The sequence below is a fragment of the Phyllobates terribilis genome, unplaced genomic scaffold (genome assembly GCF_046119375.1).
Source record: "Phyllobates terribilis strain yellow unplaced genomic scaffold, ASM4611937v1 Scaffold_2__4_contigs__length_985480577, whole genome shotgun sequence".
In the NCBI taxonomy this organism is placed as follows: domain Eukaryota; kingdom Metazoa; phylum Chordata; class Amphibia; order Anura; family Dendrobatidae; genus Phyllobates; species Phyllobates terribilis.
This window is the reverse complement of record NW_027362762.1, coordinates 933704515-933729689: the sequence shown is the minus strand read 5'-3', so window position 1 is coordinate 933729689 and position 25175 is coordinate 933704515. Positions and strand designations below refer to the sequence as shown.

The window sequence follows — 25175 nt, the reverse complement described above, 5'->3', positions numbered from 1 at the left end:
CTTGATCGAAATGTCAACGCTGTAATGAATCAATGGGTGGGATTTGAGGAGAAGAGACTGGCAGGGGACACAGGCATCGGTGCGGAGTAACAGCAAAGTTCCAGGATATGAGTATCAGGTTTCGAGGAGAGGAGACCAGCAGGGGACGCGGGCATTGTTGTAGAGTAGGTGCAAAGTTCCAAGACGCGAATATTGGTTTTCAAGGGGAGGACACCGGAAGGAGACACAAGCATTGGCGTGGAGAAGCAGCAAAGTTCCAGAAGGGGAGTATAGGGTTTTGCGGAGAGGAGACCAGTAGGGAACACAGGAACTGGCATGGAGAAGCAGCAAAGTTCCAGGAAGGGAGTACTGGGTTTCAAGGAGACTGGTAGGGAACATAGGAACTGGCATGGAGAAGCTGCAAAGTTCCAGGAGGGGAGTATTGGGTTTCGAGGAGAGGAGACCAGTACGGAACACAGGCACTGGCGTGGAGAAGCAGGAAAGTTCCAGGAAGAGAGTATTGGGTTTCGAGGAGAGGAGACCGGTAGGGAACACGGGCACTGGCGTGGAGAAGCAGCAAAGTTCCAGGAGGGGAGTATTGGGTTTCGAGGAGAGGAGACCAGTACGGAACACAGGCACTGGCGTGGAGAAGCAGCAAAGTTCCAGGAGGGGAGTATTGGGTTTCGAGGAGAGGAGACCAGTACGGAACACAGGCACTGGCGTGGAGAAGCAGGAAAGTTCCAGGAGGAGAGTATTGGGTTTCGAGGAGAGGAGACAGGTAGGGAACACAGGCACTGGCGTGGAGAAGCAGCAAAGTTCCAGGAGGGGAGTATTGGGTTCCGAGGAGACTGGCAGGGACTGGCGTGGAAAGAAAAAAATGCAAAATTCAGAGGAGCAAGACTAAAGAAGCTGGCCACACATGCTCATCAGTTCTTCCTTCCCATGGGGGACTTTGGGACCCCCAATCTCATGATCAGTGGAGATCCCAGTGAACATATATTTGTTATAGGTGATCTATGTTATTTATGGGACAAACCCTCTAGTAATGAAGCATTCACTAATGGCATATTTGGAAATTAGTTTTGTAAACCAGGAAACCTTTTTAATAAGCCGGACAAAGGAATTTTCAGCCATTTGTACATTATTCCCCATGGCGGATGTTCAGCAGTTCCTTTTTTGCATTGTCTTCTATGATTGATAGGAGGCATAACTAGTGCACAAAATGAGTGATCCCTGACCCAATCTGTTCAAACATTAATTGTAATAAATTGTCTGCAGCAGAACCGTTCTGTACCAGTAATTTGTAGGCGGCGTCCATGCCTCTCGTGGTAAATCCTATACTATATATTTTCAGATCTGGTCTCGGCGCAGCAGCAGCAGCTCGCATCACAAAGACACTGGAAATTTCCACTATGAGAGCAGAGATGAGGGCGGGTGGGAATAAGCTGCTCCCCACACTGAATCTCCCACCCCGGCATCTATACAAGCTATTCAGGCTAATCCCCCCAAAAAAGGGGATGGCAATGCCGGGGGCACATAGCGTGTGTCTTATCTGTTATGTCTGCAGCCACGGAGGGGGCAACTGATGAAATGTGAGCAAAAAGGAGGGAACGACGACTATTCTGATGCTACAGCCGACTGCTGAACGGTTACTTAGGGAAATAATAGACAGCGGATGATGGTGATTATAGTAATGATAGAGTAGTTCTTTGTTTCCTGTAATGATTCATCCCCCACCATGAAACGCACTCACACCTCAGTCGTCCATCATCTGAGCCCCCTATGTCAGTACATGCCGTTACCCATGACTGCAGGCGGGGGCATATAACGTACCAAAATACAGGACTGGCCCCTGTATGACTATTCCCAGAAACTCACCGCTCACTTACATGACAGCTTCATGCTGATCCCCCCCCCCCCCCACAACGGGGCGTCGTCCGCAGATCCCCCCCCCCCATAACTGGGAGTCGTCCGCAGATCCCCCCCCCCATAACTGGGAGTCGTCCGCAGATCCCCCCCCCCCCCATTACTGGGAGTCATCCACAGATCCCCCATAACAGTGCATCATCCACAGATCCCCCATAACAGTGCATCATCCACAGATCCCCCATAACAGTGCATCATCCACAGATCCCCCATAACAGTGCATCATCCACAGATCCCCCATAACAGTGCATCATCCACAGATCCCCCATAACAGTGCATCATCCACAGATCCCCCATAACAGTGCATCATCCACAGATCCCCCATAACAGTGCATCATCCACAGATCCCCCATAACAGTGCATCATTCACAGATCCCCCATAACAGTGCATCATCCACAGATCCCCCATAACAGTGCATCATTCACAGATCCCCATATACATTACACCATTTTCAGAAATGAATGGACTGGTGTCAGCCATGGTTTATGCCCTTTGTAGCCACTTTGGATAACAGGTAGCAGGAATGTTCTTTCAGCCGTTGCTGTAAAATTCCTTCCACCGCACTGGATGATTAAGGAGGGTGTGAAAATACTCCGAGCAAACGAGCCCAATACAGGGAGCGCTGTGTGCTCATGGCACAAGAACGATTCCTTGGCCGGCACAACCGGGGAGATGAGACAACATCCCGACATGAAATTACATTCCTCGGCTAAATAATCTGCAATTTAATTTCAAAAATATAATTATAGAAAAAGTCACAAGTGGATGAGTTACAAAAATGCTATATGGTCATGTTTTACCATCCCAAAAGGGGTTAAAATTAAGAAATACATGTGGATTCTGTATTGATTTGATATTCAGGAGGGTAAACGAGTTGTTAAAAGGACTTTTACACCCACAAACAACATATATGTCCACATCCGAGGATGATTTCTGGGGTTTGACTGCTGGGAACCACAACCAATCACGAGAACGTGGGTCCTAAACTGCTAATAGAGCGGTACTGAGCATGTGAGACCGCTGCTATATTCATTGCCTATAGATGTGGTGGTCGCACATGCTCACTAAAGGACCATTCACACAGGGGACCATACATTTATCATATATCCGATGGAGAGATTATAAAACTAATTTATGAGACAACCCCTTTAAAGGGAATGTGACATCAGAAAATGACCTATTGTTTAATCCCTTCCTGACATATGACATACTAATAACCCCACTATATACAGTAGATAACACAGGATCCACCATTCACAATAGGTGATGTCACAGCTCACCTCCTCCTCCTCCTGTACGACTGATAACACCTCTATATATAGTTAACACAGGATCTACCATTCACAATAGGTGATGTCACAGCTCACCACCTCCTCCTGTACAATGACTGATAACACCTCTATATACAGTAGATAACACAGGATCCTCCATTCACAAAAGATGTCACAGCTCACCTCCTCCTGTACAATGACTGATAACACCTCTATATACAGTAGATAACACAGGATCCTCCATTCACAAAAGATGTCACAGCTCACCTCCTCCTGTACAATGACTGATAACACCTCTATATACAGTAGATAACACAGGATCCTCCATTCACAAAAGATGTCACAGCTCACCTCCTCCTGTACAATGACTGATAACACCTCTATATACAGTAGATAACACAGGATCCACCATTCACAAAAGATGTCACAACTCACCTCCTCGTCCTCCCTGCTCAATTACCTTTGTCCTAATCAAGGCATGCTCATAAAATACTTCAATACAAGTGGGGTGCAAGTCTATTGCTGCCTATGTTCATATGGATGCTAAAAAGAACAGGTAGTGTGATCTGTATATAACTCCTGCTTCTGTGTATGACTAGTAATGCTGTATTCCAAAAAGCTGAACCTCTAGCTATTTATTAATTATAGTACATAAAGGGCACAGGTAGATAAAGGGCACAGGTAGATAAAGGGCACAGGTAGATAAAGGGCACAGGTAGATAAAGGGCACAGGTAGATAAAGGGCACAGACCCAAAAATAAGTAACTCCATTTATATCATAGTCCCTCTGGCACGTTATGACTAGAGATGAGCGAACCTGAACTGTAAAGTTTGGGGTTTGCATGGGACACCTCAGGAGTACAAGAAAATTATTGGATACTTGGCAATCCGGAATGAGAAGAGATTCTTTTATTAGACAATCCAGAACAAAATAGTGACGTTTCGGCATAAAGCATGGGCCTTTATCAAACACTGATTGCTGTTAAGATGTAGGGAACCATAACTCTTGAAATGACAGCGCTATGGAGTGGCAACAAATTGGGTGGTGCTAGGCGCCACAGCAATCCGTGTTTGATAAAGGCCCATGTTTTAGGCCAATACGTCACTATTTATTCTGGATTTCCTAATAAAAGAATCACTTTTCATTCCGGAGTGCCGAATATCCAATAATTTTTTTCTTGTACGCATGGGGTGGAACCATTGCTCGTGCACCCATTCTTTATAAAGAGTGCTGTATACCTCTCTACAGCCATCAGTAACCCAAACTTCACTGGAGCATGGTTACGATTTCCAGGCACGAGGGTTAACCCCCGGATCAGTTACCCCATGCTTACTTTCCTGCCACACAACACTTGCGATTAGCTAGATTAATGGCATCACAAGTTCTCTGGCATCCATCCGGTGACGCCCGCTGGGCAGCTCTCACATCCCGGCACTCACAAAGAAGTTAAAAACCAACAAAAACCCAGCGGACAACTAACAAAAAGGGAAAGAAAAAGTAACTTATTAAAATAGACAGGCTTGGACAATAGCGCCTTTTAAAGTAACCCAAAGCTTTTCTTAAAGGAACATCGCACTGCGTGACCTTACTAGCTGGCTTCCTAGAAGAAATTGGCTCTTGAAATAAAAAAGAAAGAAAATAAATAAAGCAAAATAAAGGTAAAACAAGGAAGAGAGCCCCAATGGCGCAAGATCATCCCGTCTGCTCTTTAAGAAGTATCCATAAGGGCCCTTGGGGACCATGAAGCCATAGGGTGGCATTTAGACACTGAACAGAATGGGTGCATGTCCTGTCCATGCCGTTTAATGTGGACACTGTATAGGAGTATTATTTCGGCACGGTATGGCAATATACCTCATTGTGTGGATAATATATGAAGGCATTATTTAGACACTGCATGGCTGTATTCTGTAGACCATATAGGAGAGTATTATTTGGATACGGTATGAAGGTCTTATTTGGTTAGTCTGTTTGGCGGTGTTATTTACATACTGTATAACGGTTTAATGAGAGTTTAATTTGGACATTGTACTGCAGTGATATTTACGATACATAATGTATTAGACACCGTATGGTGGCAATATTTGGATACTTGGTGGATTTATATGGACATTGCCTGGCAGTATTGTGATGAAAATATATGGACACACTATCCAGGTATTATTTAGGCACTGTGTGGTGGTATTACTTGCATTTCTTTTTTTGTTTTGGCAGTATATGGCAACGTGCGGACAGTTTATGAGAGCATTATTTGAATAATGTATTTAGGTATTATTTAGATAATGTATGGCAGCATTATTTATTTGGTAGTTTTATTTTCACATTTCAGGACAGTATTGTCTGGACAATGAATGAGGTCATTACGTCAACTCTGTATAAAAAGGTATGAATTTGGCAATATGTGGTGGTATTTGCTTTATTTAGGCAGTACTTGGCAGTGTTCGGAAAATACATGAGGGCAATATATGAGTACTGTATTTAGGTATTATTTAGACATGGTATGGCAACACTATTTGGTCTCTTGGCAGCTTTATTTGGGAATAGTAGACAGCATTGTGTGGACAATATTGAGTACTATTTGGATACAGTATTAAGGTATAATTTAGGCACTATTACGGTATTATTTTTATATATGTAGATTTTTTAAATTATGAGAAAAAAAAAACTATATAAAAAGGTGGTGAGGAGGGGACCAGACTGTGCTTCTTTCCCTTGGTTAGATCGGCTATAAAATCTGCTCTCAAGATACAACACAGGGGAAACAGGTTTAGTGGTATCACTCTACATCAGTGGCATTTTCCAAGAAAAAAATAAAAACTTGGTAACTACGCCAATGTCATGGATCATCAGCAATACACCGGCTGATATTAGCGGGTTTCTTCTCTGACAACATAAAGTGAGCTTCAGAAAGGTAGTCAAAAATTAAGGAAGCAATGCCAAAAAATTATTCTGTCTCATGGTAACAACTCCAGTGGAAGTCACAGCCTGGAGGTCTTCGTTATTTTGCCACTTTTTCATTATTTGATCGTCACTGCCACCCATAAATTAATGGGTGGAGAGAAGTATAGGAAGAACATCAGTCAGGCAAAAGGGATGGGGTAGAAGTATCCACCTAGAATGGGAGACTGGAACACTTGTTGGTGTCGTCAAATAACCAACTTGTGGTTTTGGGGGTAGCCACTAGTCTAGTAGCGTATCTTGCCACTAGCGGCCCCTAATACAAAAGCTAGAACCCCCAACTGTCACAGGTCTTTAACAATATCAATCTTCTTTTTTTTTTTTTTTTTTTTTTTTTTTAAGTGTCAAAGGGACCTTTTGGCTTCCCTAGACTTCAGGGCTCAGATACGACCAACTTCTTCACAATTGGTGATGCTACTGGTGGCCTCCATAGGGAAACAACCATCCATCAGTGGTACCTAGATAATCCTGGTGGTATTAGGGAGGGGGGTGGTGGAGAGTATATAAGTCTTCTTCACCCCTCACCCTCTCAGTATGTGATATGGGGTGAATGGGTTCTTGGATGTCCCTGGTACTTCGTTGTGGTGGTGGCGGCGGCAGAGTTTACCACCGATTCTCCCGGAGATAGGACAGTATGGCTTAGCTGTGATTGATGGGCAAAATCTAAGCCCCTATGAAAAATTTGTGGGAACCCAGGATGCCAATGTGAACGGAGCAGAGTCGAAGATTAGATCTTCACACACTACCTATAATACACATTCTCATAGTATGGAGTGTCATTTTTGGGGGGTCCCAATAGTTAAGGAAAGTGGTGGGAACTGCTTGCGTACATACATTTAGTTCATATAATACTCTATACAGACATGATACGTATATGCATGTCCTCTACAAAGTGTTTCCACATGAAAATTTCCCATACCCTCCTTGCATGTGGCGCTGGTTGTGTTTGGAGATCTTGTATGGAAGGTTCTTCTCTCCAAGGTTTTCCAGGTTTCGTATAATGGCTCCCTTTTCCATCAGAGTCTCTATAGTACGTTTCAGTGTTGCCACCGTCTCAGGCTGCAAGAAAAATAAAAAGATGGGAAAATTGACATTTAATTATATACATTACATTTCTCACAGACCAATATGAGGGGGACATAGTCATTGAAGATCTGACTATGGAGCTGCAGGGTGAAGCACGTCTAGAAAAGATTGACAGATTTACAAAATGAAATCTATACCAGGGTCCCCTCATCTATTAGTCAGATCAGCTATAAAGAGCACCCTTCACTTTGGAGGACCCATGCTTAAAATTAAAAAGATGTAATTCTTCGTTTTACCTGCGGAGGCACTGCAGGGAAACTGAACAGTTGCAATATGGCTCTCCTTAGCTTGATTACCAGTCGGCCTTCTTTAGGCGGGTCTAGAACATGGCAATGAACCCTGTGTACTTCTCCTCAGTTGCTTAAAGCCCTATGTTTTAGGCATATGTTAAACTTTTACACCTATTAGGTCTCCGAGTTGGGTGTCCACAAAATAAAGACTAGGTACCATCAGGATTGGGCTTACAGATCTCTGGATCTCCAAGCTTAGGTTGATGGCAAACTGCAATTAATGAGACTGTAAAATATGTTAATATTGCAATTAACTTCCTGCACTTAGAAATCTTGAATTTGGTTTTGTATATTAGAAAATAGCATAACTTATTACAAAATTTTATTTTTTTACTTTTACATACAAGAACATAATTCCAGGACTTACTGTATACTGAGTGGTACCGAGAGAAAGAAACTAATATTAAAAACCAGAAAAATCACATTGTATGATTTTTACATAATTAATCTGCATTTTATTGCATGAAATAAGTATTTGATACAATAGAAAAACAGAACTTAATATTTGGTACAGAAACCTTTGTTGGCAATTACAGAGGTCAGACGTTTCCTGTAGTTCTTGACCAAGTTTGCACACACTGCAGCAGGGATTTTTGCCCACTCCTCCATACAGATCTTCTCCAGATCTTTCAGCTCGGAGCTGTAGCTGGGCAAGAATGAGTTTCAGCTCCCTCCAAAAAATGTTCTATTGGGTTCAGGTGTGGAGACCTTCATGACCTTGAAATGCTTCTTACAGAGTCACAACCCATCTTCAATTCTCTTACTAAGGGAAGGAGGTTGTTGGCCAAAATCTTGCAATACATGACCCCATCTATCCCCCCTTCAATACAGTGAAGTCGGAAAACCACCCCCAAAGTATGATGTTTCCCCAGCCATGCTTCACGGTTGGGATGGTGTTCTTGGAGTTGTACTCATCCTTCTTCCTCCAAATACGGTGAGTGTAGTTGATACCAAAAAGTTCTGTTTGTCTCATCTGACCACATGACCTTCTCCCATGCCTCTTCTGTATCTTCCAGATGGTCATTGGCAAACTGCAAACAGGCCTGGACATGTGCTCGCATGAGCAGGGGGACTTTGCATGCCCTGAACGATTTTAAATCCATGACGGCATAGTGTGTTACTAACTAATGTTTGAGACTGTGCTCCCAGCTCTCCGCAGGTCATTGACCAGGTCCTTCCATGTAGTTCTGGGATGATTCCTGACCTTTCTCAAAATCATCCTTACCCCACCAGGCGAGATCTTACATGGAGCCCCAGACCGAGGAAGATTGACAGTCATCTTGTGTTTCTTCCATTTTCTAATAGTTGTGCCACCAGTTGTTGCCTTTTCACCAAGCTGCTTGCCTATTGTCCTGCAGCCCATCCCAGCCTTGTGCAGATCTACAATTTTGTCCCTGGTGTCCTTACTGTGATTCAGTGTGTGGACAGGTGTCTTTTATACAGGTAACGAGTTCAAACAGGTGCAATTAATACAGGTAATGAGTGCAGAGTAGGAGGGCCTCTTAAAGAAAAACTAAGGTCTATGAGAGCAGAAATCTTGCTAGTTGGTAGGTGATCAGATACTTATTTCATGCAATAAAATGCAATTTAATAATTTAAAAATCATACAATGCGATTCTCTGGTTTTTAATTTTAGATTGTCTCACAGGTGAAGTGTACCTACGATAAAAATTACAGACCTCTCCATTCTTTGTTAGTGGGAAAACTTGCAAAATCGGCAGTGTATCAAATACTTATTTTCCTCACTGTATACACTACCGTTCAAAAGTTTGGGGTCACCCAGACAATTTTGTGTGATCCATGAAAACTCAGAAATTTATCAAATGAGTTGCAAAATGAATAGAAAATATAGTTCAGACATTGAGAAGGTTAGAAATAATGATTTTTATTTGAAAGAATTTTCTCCTTCAAACTTTGCTTTCGTCACAGAATGCTCCTTTGAAGCAATTCCAGCATTGCAGACCTTTGGGTTCTAGCTGTTAATTTGCTGAGGTAATCTTGAGGAATTTCCCCCCATGCTTCCTGAAGCCCCTCGCACAAGTTGGATTGGCTTGATGGGCACTTTTTGCGTACCATACGGTCAAGCTGCTGCCACAACAGCTCAATGGGGTTGAGATCTGGTGACTGCGCTGGCCACTCCATTACAGATAGAATACCAGCTGCCTGCTTCTTCCCTAAATAGTTCATACATAATTTGGAGGTGTGCTTTTGGTCATTGTCCTGTTGTAGGATGAAATTGGCTCCAATCAAGCGCTGTCCAGAGGGTATGGGATGGCGTTGCAAAATGGAGTGATAGCCTTCCTTATTCAAAATCCCATTTACCTTGTACAAATCTCCCACTTTATCAGCACCAAAGCAACCCCAGACCATCACATTACCTCCACCATGCTTGACAGATGGCGTCAGGCACTCTTCCAGCATCTTTTCAGTTGTTCTGCGTCTCACAAATGTTCTTCTGTGTGATCCAAACACCTCAAACTTTGATTAGTCTGTCCATAAAACTTTTTTCCAGTCTTCCTCTGTCCAATGTCTGTGTTCTTTTGCCCATATTAATCTTTTCCTTTTATTAGCCAGTCTCAGATATGGCTTTTCCTTTGCCACTTTGTGCTGAAGGCCAGCATCCCGGAGTCGCCTCTTCACTGTAGACGTTGACACTGGCGTTTTGCATGTACTATTTAATGAAGCTGCCAGTTGAGGAGCTGTGAGGAGTCGATTTCTCAAACTAGAGACTCTAATGTACTTGTCTTGTTGCTCAGTTGTGCAGCGGGGTCTCCCACTTCTCTTTCTACTTTGGTTAGAGCCTGTTTGTGCTCTCCTCTGAAGGGAGTAGTACACACCGTTGTAGGAAATCTTCAGTTTCTTGGCTATTTCTTGCATGTTATAGCCTTCATTTCTAAGAACAAGAATAGACTGTCGAGTTTCACATGAAAGTTCTCTTTTTCTGGCCATTTTGAGAGTTTCATAGAACAAACAAATGTAATGCTCCAGATTCTCAACTAGCTCAAAGGAAGGTCAATTTTATAGCTTCTCAAAATCAGCCAAACCGTTTTCAGCTGGGCTAACATACTTGTGCAATGGTTTTCTAGGGTTTTCTAAACATCCATTAGCCTTCTTACACAGTTAGCAAACACAATGTACCATTAAAACACTGGAGTGGTGGTTGTTGGAAATGGGCCTCTATACACCTATGGAGATATTGCAAAAAAACCAAGACGTTTGCAGCTAGAATAGTCATTTACCACATTAACAATGTATAGTGTATTTCTGATTCATTTAATGTTAGCTTCATTGAAAAAAAATGGGCTTTTTTCAAAAATAATGAAATTTCTAAATGACCCCAAACTTTTGAACGGTAGTGTACCTGCACGCAACCTCTGATCCTCACAATATCTCCTTCTCTACTCCCCTCTTCCCACTATCGCATACAAGATTTCACCCGTGCATCCCCCCTCTCTCTACCCCAACATATCTGACTCTCGCCTACCGAGGAAACCTTGAAAAAGAACCTGAAGACCTACCTCTTCCGACAAGCCTACAACCTGCAGTAACCCTCGCTCCACCATTCACTGCATGACCAGCTCTACCCTCACCTACTGTATCCTCACCCATCCCTTGTAGACTGTGAGCCCTCGCGGGCAGGGTCCTCGCTCCTCCTGTACCAGTCGTTGACTTGTATTGTTCAAGATTATTGTACTTGATTATCATGTATACCCCTTGCACATGTAAAGCGCCATGGAGTAATAATAATAATAGAGGCCTAAGGAGGATTACATTTCCGTATTTCCTCTTACATCAATTCTGTTATATTTTTGCTCCACAGATTTGTACTAAGAACGTCTTCAGGCCCTGATAGTAGTCAGATGACTTGACCATAAAGTGACTTGTTAAAGCTATATTCAGACTTCAAAATACGTCTTCATATCAGCCCATGGGCCATTGAGGATGTTCATGAATGGTAGCGATTTAGCAATCTTCAGCTACCGGAGGACATGAAGGGCGAAAGTGTGAAGGAGGCCATCTCAGGATACTTATAAGAGACAATATTAAGAGCATGAAGAAAATTTGGTGGAAAAATGCTGAACGGCGTATGTAACAGATTCGCCCAGTTTGGTCGAGGGAAAGAGCCTCTTGCTCCTTTTTATGGTTTCATTGAGCCTTATGAAACGGGCACGGCAGTTTCAACAAACTTTGCATAAATCAATTAGCACAAAACTCAGGAGGAGACAAGTGGTGACTCATCACTGCAATCATCTGTACTCCAAAAGAGTATGCACTGATATCAAAGCAGCTGAAGGCATATAGACGGGGGGGGGGGGCAGGAAAAGCCACTTACGGTATGTATAAAGAAATTTCCTAAAAAAAAAAAATGATCTGCAAAGTGTTATAACTTTCCATGCAGGACAAAATTAAAAAATTTAAAGTTTGGTTATTCTTTAAATCTTGACCAACGGTGCCATGAAACATCACTGACCAGATCAGATAAATCTGCCCAGTTTGACACAGTTCTTCAAGAAGACTGATGACTACAGTCTCAAACCAGTCAAGTACGCTGGCAATGATCAGGGGATTGAACATGATAAAAGGCACAAGTATACAGATGGCTGAGATGTAACCAAAAGGCCAAAGATTACGGAGGATTTTAAAGTCGACCAGACCTCCAAATTTTGTACATTCACCCCACATGCCTTAAGCCTAATCACAAATGTCAGCTCTATCTGGCCCAGAGTCAGGAACTGTTTGCAGAATTACTCAAACTAGGAAAACTGGATTTACAAATCAAAAGCTATGTAACTGGATGTGTAAATACTTGTAGAATTGACTGTATTGTTTAATTTTATTCAGCATTTATGACAGTCCAAACAAGTCCTAAAGGGAATCTGACATAATAAGGATGCCATTAAGATATCTGGAGAATGCACTGTTAAAACCTCAATGAAAACTCAAACACCTCCTCCAAACCGGACTTGTGGAAGCCTCTTCTGTAAGGTTCTAGAGGGCGGTATTCTTGGGCGCGCTGCTGCTCCATGTCGCCCTGGCACTTCACAGCACATTTTGATCTGGAACACAAATTTCCAGTAATGTGTGGGGTGCGTTGCACTCATTTGTAGGCCACAGCTGCCTCCAGGTCTTCAGTTTCAGGAGCCGCCGCCGCCCATGAATCAGGGGACACCCATCACAAAGAACTTTACTCAACAGTCAATGTAAATCATAATGCAACTCGTAGTATCGGGCACAGCACTTCCCGTTTCTTGTGTCCACAGCACAGTACACTTCTAGATTTTCCTTCCGTTCTACCTGGACTATCCCTGATGGCCTTGCTTCTATCAATCCCAGGGATTCCCAGCGCAGCCCTGCAGTCCATTACTTCTTCCACATGCGTCTCCACGTCAATTTTACTCTGCACGGAAGGGGTTGAAGTGCTCGCCATAGCACCAGACATTATAGGATTATACTCGCCCAGGCCAGGCAATTTTAGTAAGGCCTCGTACTACTTAAGATGACGTGAACTGTTCTCTGCTACCAAACAGGAGTCTTCATTAAAGCTGTTGTGTGTCCTTGAGGTCACAATAGTGTGAGCTGGAAATGGCCCTGTGAGGTCAAAACTTTTGGGTGCACAAATAATAAATTAATCTTATTATTGGCAAGAGAAGTCTAAGAATGCTAATACAACTAGGTTGGGTAAGAAGGACTAGGGCTCATATGACATCTTCTCCATCTTGTTTGCCCATCTTGTTAAAAAAAAAAAACGGCAGACTTTTTTGTCTTGTTTTCCTATGGACTAGGCTTCGGTATGAGGTGTTGCAAGAGACCAGCCTTGGTCTAGCACAACATGTCGTTTATCCATGGACCAAAAGAACAGGACTTCCCGGGCTTATTAGTAGTGTAAAAGGACACTATAGGAGCGCAAGCAAAAAAATGGGAAAAAATGGAGTAACTGGAGATTTTATAGATCCATAATAATGGGATTATTATAAGTTTTCCACAATGTTAACCTTTTCCTTCGGCTTCAACAATGATGGCACAGTTAGAGATACTTCTGCTTGGCAGGGTCCTGGGACTTGTGCTCTTCAACACGTGCCAGGGCGACTGACACACAACCAAAACATGAGTCATTTGCTTGAGGTGGGGCTTTCCGCTTATTCTTAACTATAATCTGTTTTCCCAAATGTAGCCATGGGTTTAGGCAGAATCCTGGCACAAATGAGTCTTTGTATCACAGGACTCGGTTCTGGCTTCTGAGTTAAACAAGAAGTCATCAATTCATTACTAATCATGTAGCTTAAATTGTAGATAAATCAGATTGTTTACCCCTATCGTACATGAATTATGAATTCCTCCTCCTTTCTTTGGATGGCAACTCTTTGCAGAATATTTATTTTCCAAAGAAGGAACAAAAAAACAAAACAGTATCTACATATACACATGCGATCATCCAATGATTTTATGTATATGAACGCCTCTGACTCTTTCCCATACTGCAGATGTTAGGGCAATCAAGAATCAGGCTCAGGAATGTTGGATTTTTAATAAACCCAATTCTTTGTACACTCACAAAGAAATTAGGCATAACAATTTGGTTGGGAGAGGACAGGACAAGAGGACACTGACCATTAAGCCAAAAAGACCTGTTGGGCGATAGCTCCCAGGAGATTGTTAGGTTGATCATTCGGCCGGCAGTCATCTCGGCCGTCTGTCCCATACAGAGGAACCCTTGCTCGGCCTAGCACTCCTGTGGTCTCTACGAGAGAGCCAATGCTAGAAATATCTGGTGGCGTCTTCTCTTTAGAACAAAGTGATCGGCAGTCTGAAATTGGACATGTCGGATCAACTTCTCACCTGACAATCCGTTGTACTGGTCCCCCATACACATTACACCCATCAATAAAGGCAGGTTCGAATGGCAATAGTCTAATGTGTATGGGGGTCTTAAGTTGGGAAGACGTACCAGGACAAAGTGAGCACGGAGAAGTAAAGAGGCGCCATCAATACACGACCAATACTGACACGGATATACAAAATTACCTCTCGTTGCCTCACTAAAATGAGGCCAAAAAAGGTTCCCACTGAATGAACGATGATCGACGTGTTGTAATCACTCAGAGCTCGTTATGGGCAGACGTCTTTTCTAATTTATATTAAAACAGAAGGTATTAAAATGTGGCTCAATCCTTAGATATCTTAATAGGGAATTCTGGGTTTATAGGAAAAAACGAACTTTTGATGTAAGAGAAGTCCTCGTCATAAGGGAAGAAAATGGCACAAAAAAAACTGTAGGAGCAAGTTCTTCGTTCTGCATCTGTTGCCGCTCGTCAACCAGATCATTACCAACATCATCTCGATACGTCTTCTAGGAAGGACATATGTAGAGCAGCATCTTCAACCGTTTAATGGGAACGTTCTCGTGTAAAATTCCTCATAAAAACAGTCTATAAAGTGTGCCTCTTGATAACAAGCTAAAAAAAAACAAATAAATGGTATAACTAGAACATCTGCAATTCCCAAAACTCATAATATAAAATGTGCAACTGTTTACAGTTATTATAAATCCGACTTAGAGGGATCGTCCACCAGCTGCTTCTACAACAGTTAACGTGGAAGGCAATTCTCACCATCAGGAAATGAAGCATTACACAGCTGTCATGGAAGTCAATGGACGTGCTGCTTTTTTTTTTTTTTTCTTCTATGCTCATCGCTGATTTGTGACCACAGACCACAAGAAACCTCACTGACGGATCCTCAGTAGTGTTGAGCGAGTATGTTCTCTCCAAGTATGCTCGGGCCGAGCTCCGAGTATTTACAGCTGCTCGGTGAGGAGGTTAAAATCGCTCCCGTGTGCATGATTTGCAACTGTTTGACAGCTTTATTACATGTGAGGAATGTGTAAGAAATAGACATTCCTCCCAACATTTTATTCTGTTCTTACATTACTTAGCATTTCATTAATTCTGATAATTTGGAATTTGGTTTCTCGTAAGTTGGCAAAAAGGTAAAAAGAAAAAAATTGTGTTGTATCAAACAACATTTTTGAACATATCTCCCATCCAGTTATAAAAAGTACATGCCCCCGATCTAAGGCAAATTGGCTCAATTGCACTATCGTCGTGCCCCAAAAAAAAAAGGAACACCCCCCCTAGAACCAGACCTTATAAATACTGATATCAGACCAGTCCCAGCATCACCACATTGTCTGCCGAGGAGAGGATAGAAGGAATGAAGAAAGTTGGATATTTCCTGCCATTTTCAGGTAAGATAAATGCAGATGTCACAATAAATACAGAACCCAGACCTCCAAGCCCAAAAGTAAAAATGGGTTCATTAGTGTAAGGGGACAATCTGGCTGCTCTTTCATTGCCCAACAACGAACACATTTCTCTTCCCCTTCCAGGCGCCAGAGAACTCAAGTCTCATAATTACAAAATCGGAATCGCTGTAGGTTTCATCGAGTCCCAATGGCTTTATAGGCTTCGATGACTCCGGTTTGTAGAGACATCTGTGACATTTGAGCTACTTAAGTCCTTCAATTCCTTTTCGGACACTTCGAAGCCAACATTAAAAAGACAGTTCACAATGATCTGTGTCAATAGACTGATCCATTTCCCTCACCCTCTCTCGTGGAGTTGATTTTTCTACTTCTAACATTTCCAGTCTCTCAGCAGATATCTGCCCTCCTTCTTGAGAAAATGATCCATCCGCTCTTTAGAATATCTCTACTTTTACAGGATAGGACTTCTGCACATAGGAGAGCTCTTCCAGGAGGAGACGGTAAAAACATGATCTTCTCAGCCCTCCCTCTCTACCGGCACAGAGCAGTCACTGACCGCTGGTGTCATGTCAACTGAGCCACATCTTCTCTTCAGCTCTGCTCTGTTGAGGGGGCGTCTCTGCCGATGTCATGCCGATATGTAGCAAGATGACGGCTCCCAAACTGCTGTGAGCCGGCTGTCAAATCAGCATGATGTCGCCAGTCACGCCTTCATTATCAGAGCAGCCGGGAAGAAGAGCTGCTCTGGTGACGTGGGGAAGAAGAGCTGCTCTGGTGACGTGGGGAAGAAGAGCTGCTCTGGTGACGTGGGGAAGAAGAGCTGCTCTGGTGACGTGGGGAAGAAGAGCTGCTCTGGTGACGTGGGGAAGAAGAGCTGCTCTGGTGACGTGGAGCAGCTAAATTGCCGGCAGGAGCAGTCCATGATCGCTCTGAGCCGGCGCCAGGTAGAACCTATGTGCCTATTAATTCTTTAGCTCATAATAAAAAAAATAATAATTTAGCCCTGGATAACCTTTTAATACGGTGGAAAATTACAATACACCTCATCCCTTTTTTCTTTCAATGAAGGGAAAAATCCATTGCCGTTGGTCTTCACCAATTGGAAGTCATTGGTCTGTAGCCCAAATCAAATGCAGTGGACGCAATACTCAGGTTCAAAGTTGTTTTGTTCTGAAAATTTCTTAAAATCCTACAGCGGTAAAGACTGACCTTTGCAAAAATCCCTTTTCCATCTAAAGCTTGTTTTCTCACTATTTACAGTCCTGCTCACGCGTCACAACTCTGGTTAAAATACATTATAGCATCTAAATTCTGTGCCGCAGTTGTGAACCGCAAATTTAATGTTACACTTCATTGTAATATATATATTACATATATTACATATATATTACAATGAAGTGTAACATTAAATTTGCGGTTCACAACTGCGGCACAGAATTTAGATGCTGTGTCAAACCTCTTGGAGAGGACCTTAAAAATCACATCGGGTAAGGGTCGCTCTAAGATTAGGTTCACACGACCGCATAAAAAAAAAAAATAGTTCATCGTTCATCCAGAAAAGTGGGACGATTTTTTTCTCACTTGTCATACGTATACATTTTTTTTTTCTTACAGCTTTTAGTCGTTTAGACCATTTACAGTTTCCGATGTTACCGAATTGCAAAGTATACGTAAAAATTGGATGTTATACTGTGGCTCCGTATGGAATCCGAGGGTGGTGCCACCAGGTAGGAAATACTATTGTGAGGCTGAGAAGCTGTAAGTGCATTGTCTCCCCCCGATGCATTTCCAGACAACTCCATAAGTTAATCGTTATAATGGATGTGAAGGATCCGCACCTTGCCACCCCGCCTGATGTCACCATTACATCAGATGGATCAAGTACTGCGGTCTCCCCACTTTCACTAATGTGACTTTACGCATCCCCTGGGGACAAGTAAGGCCAGATTGTGTAAAACTGTACCAGACACCCCCTGTCCACACGGGTTCAGGAAGGCACAAGAAGTGTCAGGAAGTGGCCCACACAGTAGTTGACATGGCACCACACTAGCCCACAATCCAGGCAGGCTAAGAGGCCCCTTTCACTAGCACCAGTGAAGCAGAACCTCATCAACCCGGTAGGACTACGACCAGTTCCTCATTTAAGCTCGGTCCGTTAATGGGATTATATCAGGACAGAAACCCGCCCCTGTAACATGAAAAGTTAAACCGAGAAATGGAAGTGTGGATTCGTGGATAGAGATAAAAGAGCAGCCCAAAGTTAAATTATATATTTAATCGCCTTAAGGGCACACTAGACAACACACTATATATACACATACAATGGTCAGATATGCAAATACAAATAGTGGTAGTACAAAAGTATGCAGAATATAAGACCGTTACCAGTCAGATGGAAGGCCTGGCTTGTGGGGGAGGGGCTGTCACATGGGAGGCTTCAGGACCCCACTGTTCCTGAACTTCTTCCCACATGATATGTAGTCGTAACGTCGCCGGAAAAAAAACAAACAAAAAAAACACTGGGCAATTCTTTACACGAGCATTTAACCCCTTGGTGTCACTCCCCTCCTGCCCCCTGGGCTGGATCTAAATCCCCTCCCCTGTCCTTTAGCAGCTAGAAACTACAAAAACCTAAGATATGTCATAACTCCTTAATGGATGGACCTAGGGAGGCAGTTTTTGCGCCACTGGTTCCGGCCGGACCCCTGCTAAATGTTAAGGCGAAACACAGCTTTGCTATCTGGTTTTTACTAGCTGTTCGATGCATCTCCATACCCCTGGGTGCTAGGACGAGTCGAGTTTTTCACTTAAGTTTCTGCCCTTCGTTGATCACTATAATAAAATCAGATGGTACTCACGCTCCTGTGCTCAAGTGTCGACTACCCATTGCGGCTTACTTTGTATACTGTTCCTCCGTTCTGTTTTTTTGCAAATTTTGCACAAAATTTAAATGGGCCTTCTATCATAAAATGTTTTGCTTTTGGTCTGATTTTTTTTCCCTAAGTCTCAGGCAGAATGATCAAACTGTGTTCCAGGTAATGAATAGAAAAAGTAGACGTAGTAATGACATTGCAAGTCACAAAGTCTATAAAAAGTTGGCTTTAATTTGGCACTTAGGGAAACAAGAATTTTTTTTCTTTACTCAGCAAGAACATCAAGAATACAAATTGTTCATAGTTTCGTTAACGGTTTCAGAAAAAAAATGTTCACGTAGTTTAAACTGACTGAAAATATCTTTAACAATTCCGTCGTATTAAATAGATAATAAAAAAAATAACCAAATACACACAAAGCAATATTTGTATATCCAAGAGAAAAAAAAAAAGAAAATCACAAATTTTTATAGGTTTCTGGTAAAACAGTGCTCTTGTATATACCTCAATCCACAGCCCTGACCATGACTGCTTCTTTGATTGGTTGCTGAAAATTCTAAGACCTCCCATGAGGAACCAGGTTCTGTGTATAGCGGGAAAACAAAAAACAGACTGTACATTATCAGAAGGTGGCCAGAGCTCTGGCCACATTAATAAAAATCAAGAATACATCGTATATTTCACTAGAAGTTTCATACTTTGAGGCGTACAATTGGTGGACGAAGTTTGAGAAGCGTGTGACTCCTTCCACCAAAAGGAGGTTATAAAAACACAGCAAACTTAAGAGGCTTAATTAGGCATCAAGCAGATAGCTTATTGACCCCTCAGAGATTAGGTTCTTAGTGCGGAGGACTTTTAGCCCTGAGGTCGTGTGATGTTGAAGGTGAGACTATGCATGGTCGAGTTTTTCTTGCCTAATCAGGATGAGAATCTTGTTGTGTACAGGAGATATTGATTATATTTTGTGCTTTATATCAAAAGATTTACCCATCTAGAGTAAGGGGGCTCACCAACCTTTGGCATAGTCAAGTATACCTAACCGTAAAAACCTAGAGAAACTGGAAAAGACCAAATTTTGGATTACAGCCTCACCCTCAATTTTTTTTCAAGAACTGATTGGGAGGGTGTTCGTAATTAAGGAATAGGGTGTAAATATCTTTTTTCTAGGACCTCAAAAGTTAGCTGCACAACAAAACTTGGAAACAACTAATTTGAACAGACGAAGAGTCAAGTTTGAAAGGCACAAAAATAATGTCTTCAAAAAGGTGCTTTTTGGTTTGGGAGATACCACCAACTGATATCTAAGCAAAATATGGGATATAATGAGTATGAGAGTTTATAAAAAGGGACTCATGACCAGGTATCCTAAATTTTTCCATTTTAAAAAACCAAAAGGTGTGACCATGAATGATCCAGTAACACAGTCTACACAGGGAAGCATCTATCGTTTGGAGGTATTCTATAGTGTTGAAACTCTTGGTGTGTACGATCATCAACTGAAGAGATAGAGAAGTGACAACCACTTATTAAAAAGAAATGTGATAATAATGGTTGTCCACTCCCATCCCCCGCTTCGTTTGGCAGCTCCTGCATACATTCAGCAGAAAACTTATACTGTAGTTCTGAAAATGACAGAGCAAGTGGATTTCCATTTTCAGAGCCAAATGAAAAGAAACCGCCGGCACCAGACATGACCTTGTTTCTTAACATAGACAGTAATCAGGCCTACATATCAGATACTTATGGATGTCGGAGAAGGTAGTAGCACATCCCAGAACACCAGATTAACTCTACACACACAATAAGACAAACCCTTCTGACAAGTGGCATACATTTTGTAATCTAAGCTGTATTGTAGTTTAAGGACCCCCATTAAGACTAATGTGTATGGGGCCCCCAACAGATGAGGTCATGGTAGACAAGGATCCAGCACGTCCGATTTGGGATTGCCGATCCTTTTGTTCTCGGAAGTTAAGCTGCAGTCAACAAAGGCCCTCTCAGAGAAAACAGGAGCGCTCAGTAGAGAGCGTTCTCGTGTATGGGAGAATCATCAAGATAGCTGCCGGCCACATCATCGGCCAACAGCTACCTAAAGTATATGACAGGCGATCATTCAGCATATGGCTTGGCTGACTGCTTACAACTCCTCAATACACAAACACTCGCTCGGCTGAGCGCTCCGATGTTCTCAATGAGAGAGCTGCTACCAGACATCTCTGCCGGCAGCTTATCGCACCGAGAACAAAAGGGTCGACAGTCCAAAAATCGACCATGACTGATTCCATATCTTCCCACCCAACCGACCGCTGATGATAGCCGAGGGCCCCCATACACGATAGACTGTCGGCTGAACCTGTTGATAGTGTGTTCAGCTGTTGATAGTCTAATGTGTATGGCGGCCATGTCTTTCCACGAACCTCTTCAAATGACCTGCTAACACAATTTAATGGGTACTTGCGTTAAAAGAGAAAAGTTTTCGTAGGGGGGCAGCCTAAATGGGTGCAGTACAGTATTATATGCATTATACTGTTTCAAATAGATCTTGTGCTTATCACTAATTATGCATCTGTCCAAACCTAAATACTTGGCTATCTCCATGTGCTTTAATTGCCAAAAACCCACCTACACTCAAAAAAAAAGGAAAATATTGTTGGAGTAAATTGTGCCAAATATATCCAAAGTGAGGGACACCAAATACTACATGTGGTACACGCGTAGAGATGATCGTATGGGATGAGGTTTAGCCGGTAACCCAAAATAAAGAATAATCAAACTTGTAGTCATAACGAGGGACTAAAAAGAAGTCGAGACTGTTATGGTTGTCGTTTTATAGCGCTTCCTAGGTGTTGTTACTTGTATTCCCATTTTATTTTAGCCCCCATATAGCCAGGGAAATGTGAGACTTCTTTGGATTACATATAGCAACAAATGAAATAGTAAGTCAACCCTGAAACTGTAAAGGGTTGGGCCACACACAGGGGATTTGGCTTCTAATCCGAGGCAAAACTGCACAGCTAAATCTGTAAATTAGATGCTGTAATTAGTGGCGAAAATTCAGAACAGAAATGAACATGTGAATTTGTGTCTAAGGTTTGTGGATGAGATTTGTACGATATTGGTGATTCCACTCGGCAATCGATCATTTTGTGATGACCCAGCATGAACAGTTTTGGACCGACTAAGTCAAACTGGCAATACTCTATTACATGGTAGAAGGTCTAGAATTTAGGATTGAACCCCTTATTTGCTGCCGACTATTCATACCTGGCCGTCTAGCATTGGAGAACAACAATCTCTAGGATGCAGTTTGCAATATTGGTCATGGTGGGTCAACTCTAAAAAAGCAGATTCCCTAGTCTGTGGAGTGTAGACATGAAAGACTCCATCGGGTTCTTTATCGTGTAGGTATAGAAGCACAATATTTAAATTCCATGACCAACATTGCATTGAATAGAATTTTTTTTCATATATTTTACAAGAAAAATCTGAATAATAACGATGATTGATGAAGAGATATTTATGGCTTGACTGCTGCCCCGGCATTTCCGAGATAACATTTCGAGAAAATAGTCGAGAACATCGTCTCGGCTGGCAGGTGTCTCCCTTTGCACAAACCAAGTCCTCATCCGGCTTTTCATCAGACTTATGTCGCCTGTGTTTAGGGCAGCATGAATCAGATGACTGTGCCCCTTTAAAGACAGGATTGTCTCTTTCTCCAATGTCAAATTAATCAGATTTTTCCCAATTTTTGGATTTAGATGTAAAACCTTCTCTAATATTAGAACATGTTGATAAAGGGAAAAGAAAGTTACAGAAAGATTATATATTTAATGAAAAGATTCACCAAGTCACTCATCCCTAACAATCTGGTAGTGCATAGACTAAAAGGAGACAGATCTCCCTCGATTCCACCATACATGAGCAATGTGCTCCTCCAAGCGTTGACATTGGTGAGATGAGAAAGCTGCCGCCAGACTCCTATGGCGCTGGCATACCTCCCCTGAAAACAAAATGATCGAACTTAGAAATTTCAACTGCTGATCCTTTCTTCCCCAGATATCATGTGTCGGGTGAGGAGTCGGGAGATTGGGTTCAGCTAACTTTCATCTAATGTCTATCGAAGGCTGTGTGCAAGTGCAAAGGGTCTCCAAACCCAAATGTTCCCCTTACACCCAAAAACTGATAGGGTGTATAACTTTATGGAAAGAGAAGCCAAGGGAGACCCCTCTGCTAACTCCATGCACCATGGAAGACTACGCTTGCAGATGGCCATTGGCAGTGATCTAGTGAACATGACCAATAAAAGTGGATCATCAGCTAATACCAAGGGAAACTTATAGCTCCACATCACTCAGCTTAGTGCTGCAAAAGCGCCTCACAAAAATATCAATTATCCATGTTGGTCAATGGAAAGATACAGCTCGTCTTGACAGACGTTCATCCAAACCCATATACCCTATAAGAAAGTTGTGAGTTAGTAAAAGGTGACCCTCATTCAGGATCATCGGCCAGAAAGGGGAGAGAGTGAAGAGCGTCTCTTGTTTAGGAGAACCCAGCACGTCTGTTTTACCTGGAGAGCTTATTGATTTCAACGTGAGCTGAGTAATTCTTAATTTGTCATGTGGCGGCACAGTAGTGACCGTATGCACACACAGAGGGGCATACAAATACAACAGAAAGCCTGTTGCTCACTCCATGTATGCTTGGACCCCTTAGCGATCAGCTGTGAACTGTGAAAGAAATCAAGTATTTAAAGGGGACCTTTCATTGGATTTTTTTTTTAATTTAAAATAAGCGCCTCCTCAAAATGGTGCCACTCCACTGATTCTGTTACAGTTTTCTTTTTCTTCTGTGCCTCTCCATTCCAAAGTTATGCCCCTAGTAATAAACATGCAAATTTTCCTGTCAACCTACCGGCCGTGTACTACAGAGCTTCTCTGTGGGCGTGTCCTAGTTTTGATTGGTCAGTGGAAGAGGGGGGGGGGGGGGGAAGCAAACAGCCAGCAGGTTGAAGGGAAAATTTGCACCTTTATTAGCGGGGGACATAACTTTGGAATGGAGGGGCACAGAAGAAAAAGAAAAACTGTTCCAGATTCAGTGGAGGAGCACCAACCAGAAGAGGGGCACAGTTTAAAGGAAAAAAAAACTAAAACCAATCCTCTTTAAATACTTGTTTCACCAACGGTGCGCTCTCAGGCAGGAAATGAGTGCTCCAGTCTCATGAGTAGCATGAAACACAGGAGGTTTATTGAGCAATCTGTTGTCTCTCACCAAACAGCTTCCAACCATGAGGATTCAAAAACTAAATAAAAATTGTGAAAGGCTTAGTTACTAAAGTTATTCAACTTTCCAGTAAACTTTATGTTTCAGCTTTTTTACTCCCCCCCCCCCCCCCAGTTATGTCAAGCTCAATTGCCAAGAAGGCGGAGCATGGCAGCTCATTCTTGAATCCCTGTGCTATGCCCCTCCCCTATGCCTAAAATAAAATGTCCCACACTGTGCCTTGTATTAGACATCAAAGCCAGCAAGGACAAACCCAAACTCTAAAAACTGTAATTGCGTCACCCGAACTTCAGACTTTAACGCCGCCCCACCTTGAGGCACACTAGGGATTATTATTATTTTTTTTATCATTTAAAACCCCTTTTTAAAAGTCGCATTTTCGGCTTTCTCTCCATCTGCAGAATTCACACATTTGTTTTAGTAAAACCTTTTTCTACATTTGATCCTAGAAGTACAAAAAAAAACAAAAAACTTTTGTCTCAATAGCAATTATTGTACTTCCGTCAATTTCGATCGCAAATGCATCTACAGATGCCCCAGAGGAGATGACTCGAGCCTTGACGGGTCACACAACGCCTCCGGTTTATGTCTAAAGTCTTGATATAGTCTAGTTTGAGGAGGAAGAAATTCATGTTTTAAAGAGACGCTGACCCTCGGAGTAAAACGAGCAAAAATAAGACGTCTAGTAAGCCCATAGCTTTGAAGAAACATGGTTTAATACCCGTTACCTATTAATAGTTAAAGGGGTGAAAACAAGTTGGGTGATAACTTACTGATCGGTTGGGGTCCTCACCAGTCGGTAGAAAGTGGCACTTATATCCCTGTTGGACTGCAGCAACCGTTGCACCATTCATTCGCTATGGGGCTGCCGAATGTGGTGATCGGCTTATTCCAGCAGCCCAATAGAGACGATTATGCGGCAGTCGGGTGTCTGACCTGTGTGCCATTTTGTAACGGGGATAATATTTACCCCCTGTCCCATCAGGAATAAAATTTGTGACACCCACCGATCACCAATCCCGCAGTTAGTAGATAAAGGGGGTTGTCCGGTGAGAACAAGTAAAGGGGCTTGCTGAGAGGGTTGGGCATAAATAAAGAAGTACAATTTGGTTTGGCTTGTATGCAGACAGAGCAGTAGCAGGTATTCCGAGTCATCTGGAAACGGCGCCACATTAGGGTATAGGCCGTGTCTGGTACTGCAGCCAAGCATTCCAAGTGAACAGATCTAAAGTGGAATACAAAGC

The 25175-nt window shown here is 42.6% G+C and overlaps 1 protein-coding gene across 3 annotated transcripts in view; it reads right to left on the bottom strand.

Moving 5' to 3' along the window:
* MRPS6 (mitochondrial ribosomal protein S6) overlaps nucleotides 1-25175 on the bottom strand; it is a 172829-nt gene that overhangs the window by 4618 nt on the left and 143036 nt on the right. For 2 of the 3 annotated variants that reach the window (XM_073668370.1, XM_073668369.1), the window contains exons 2-3: nucleotides 19153-19231; nucleotides 7056-7195 (exon numbers count right to left, since the gene is read on the bottom strand). In XM_073668370.1, coding sequence (XP_073524471.1) covers nucleotides 7056-7195; nucleotides 19153-19218 — 206 coding nt within the window. In that variant the 5' untranslated portion in view covers nucleotides 19219-19231. The remainder of the gene's footprint in view (nucleotides 1-7055; nucleotides 7196-19152; nucleotides 19232-25175) is intronic. The other variant, XM_073668371.1, reaches the window with a different exon arrangement.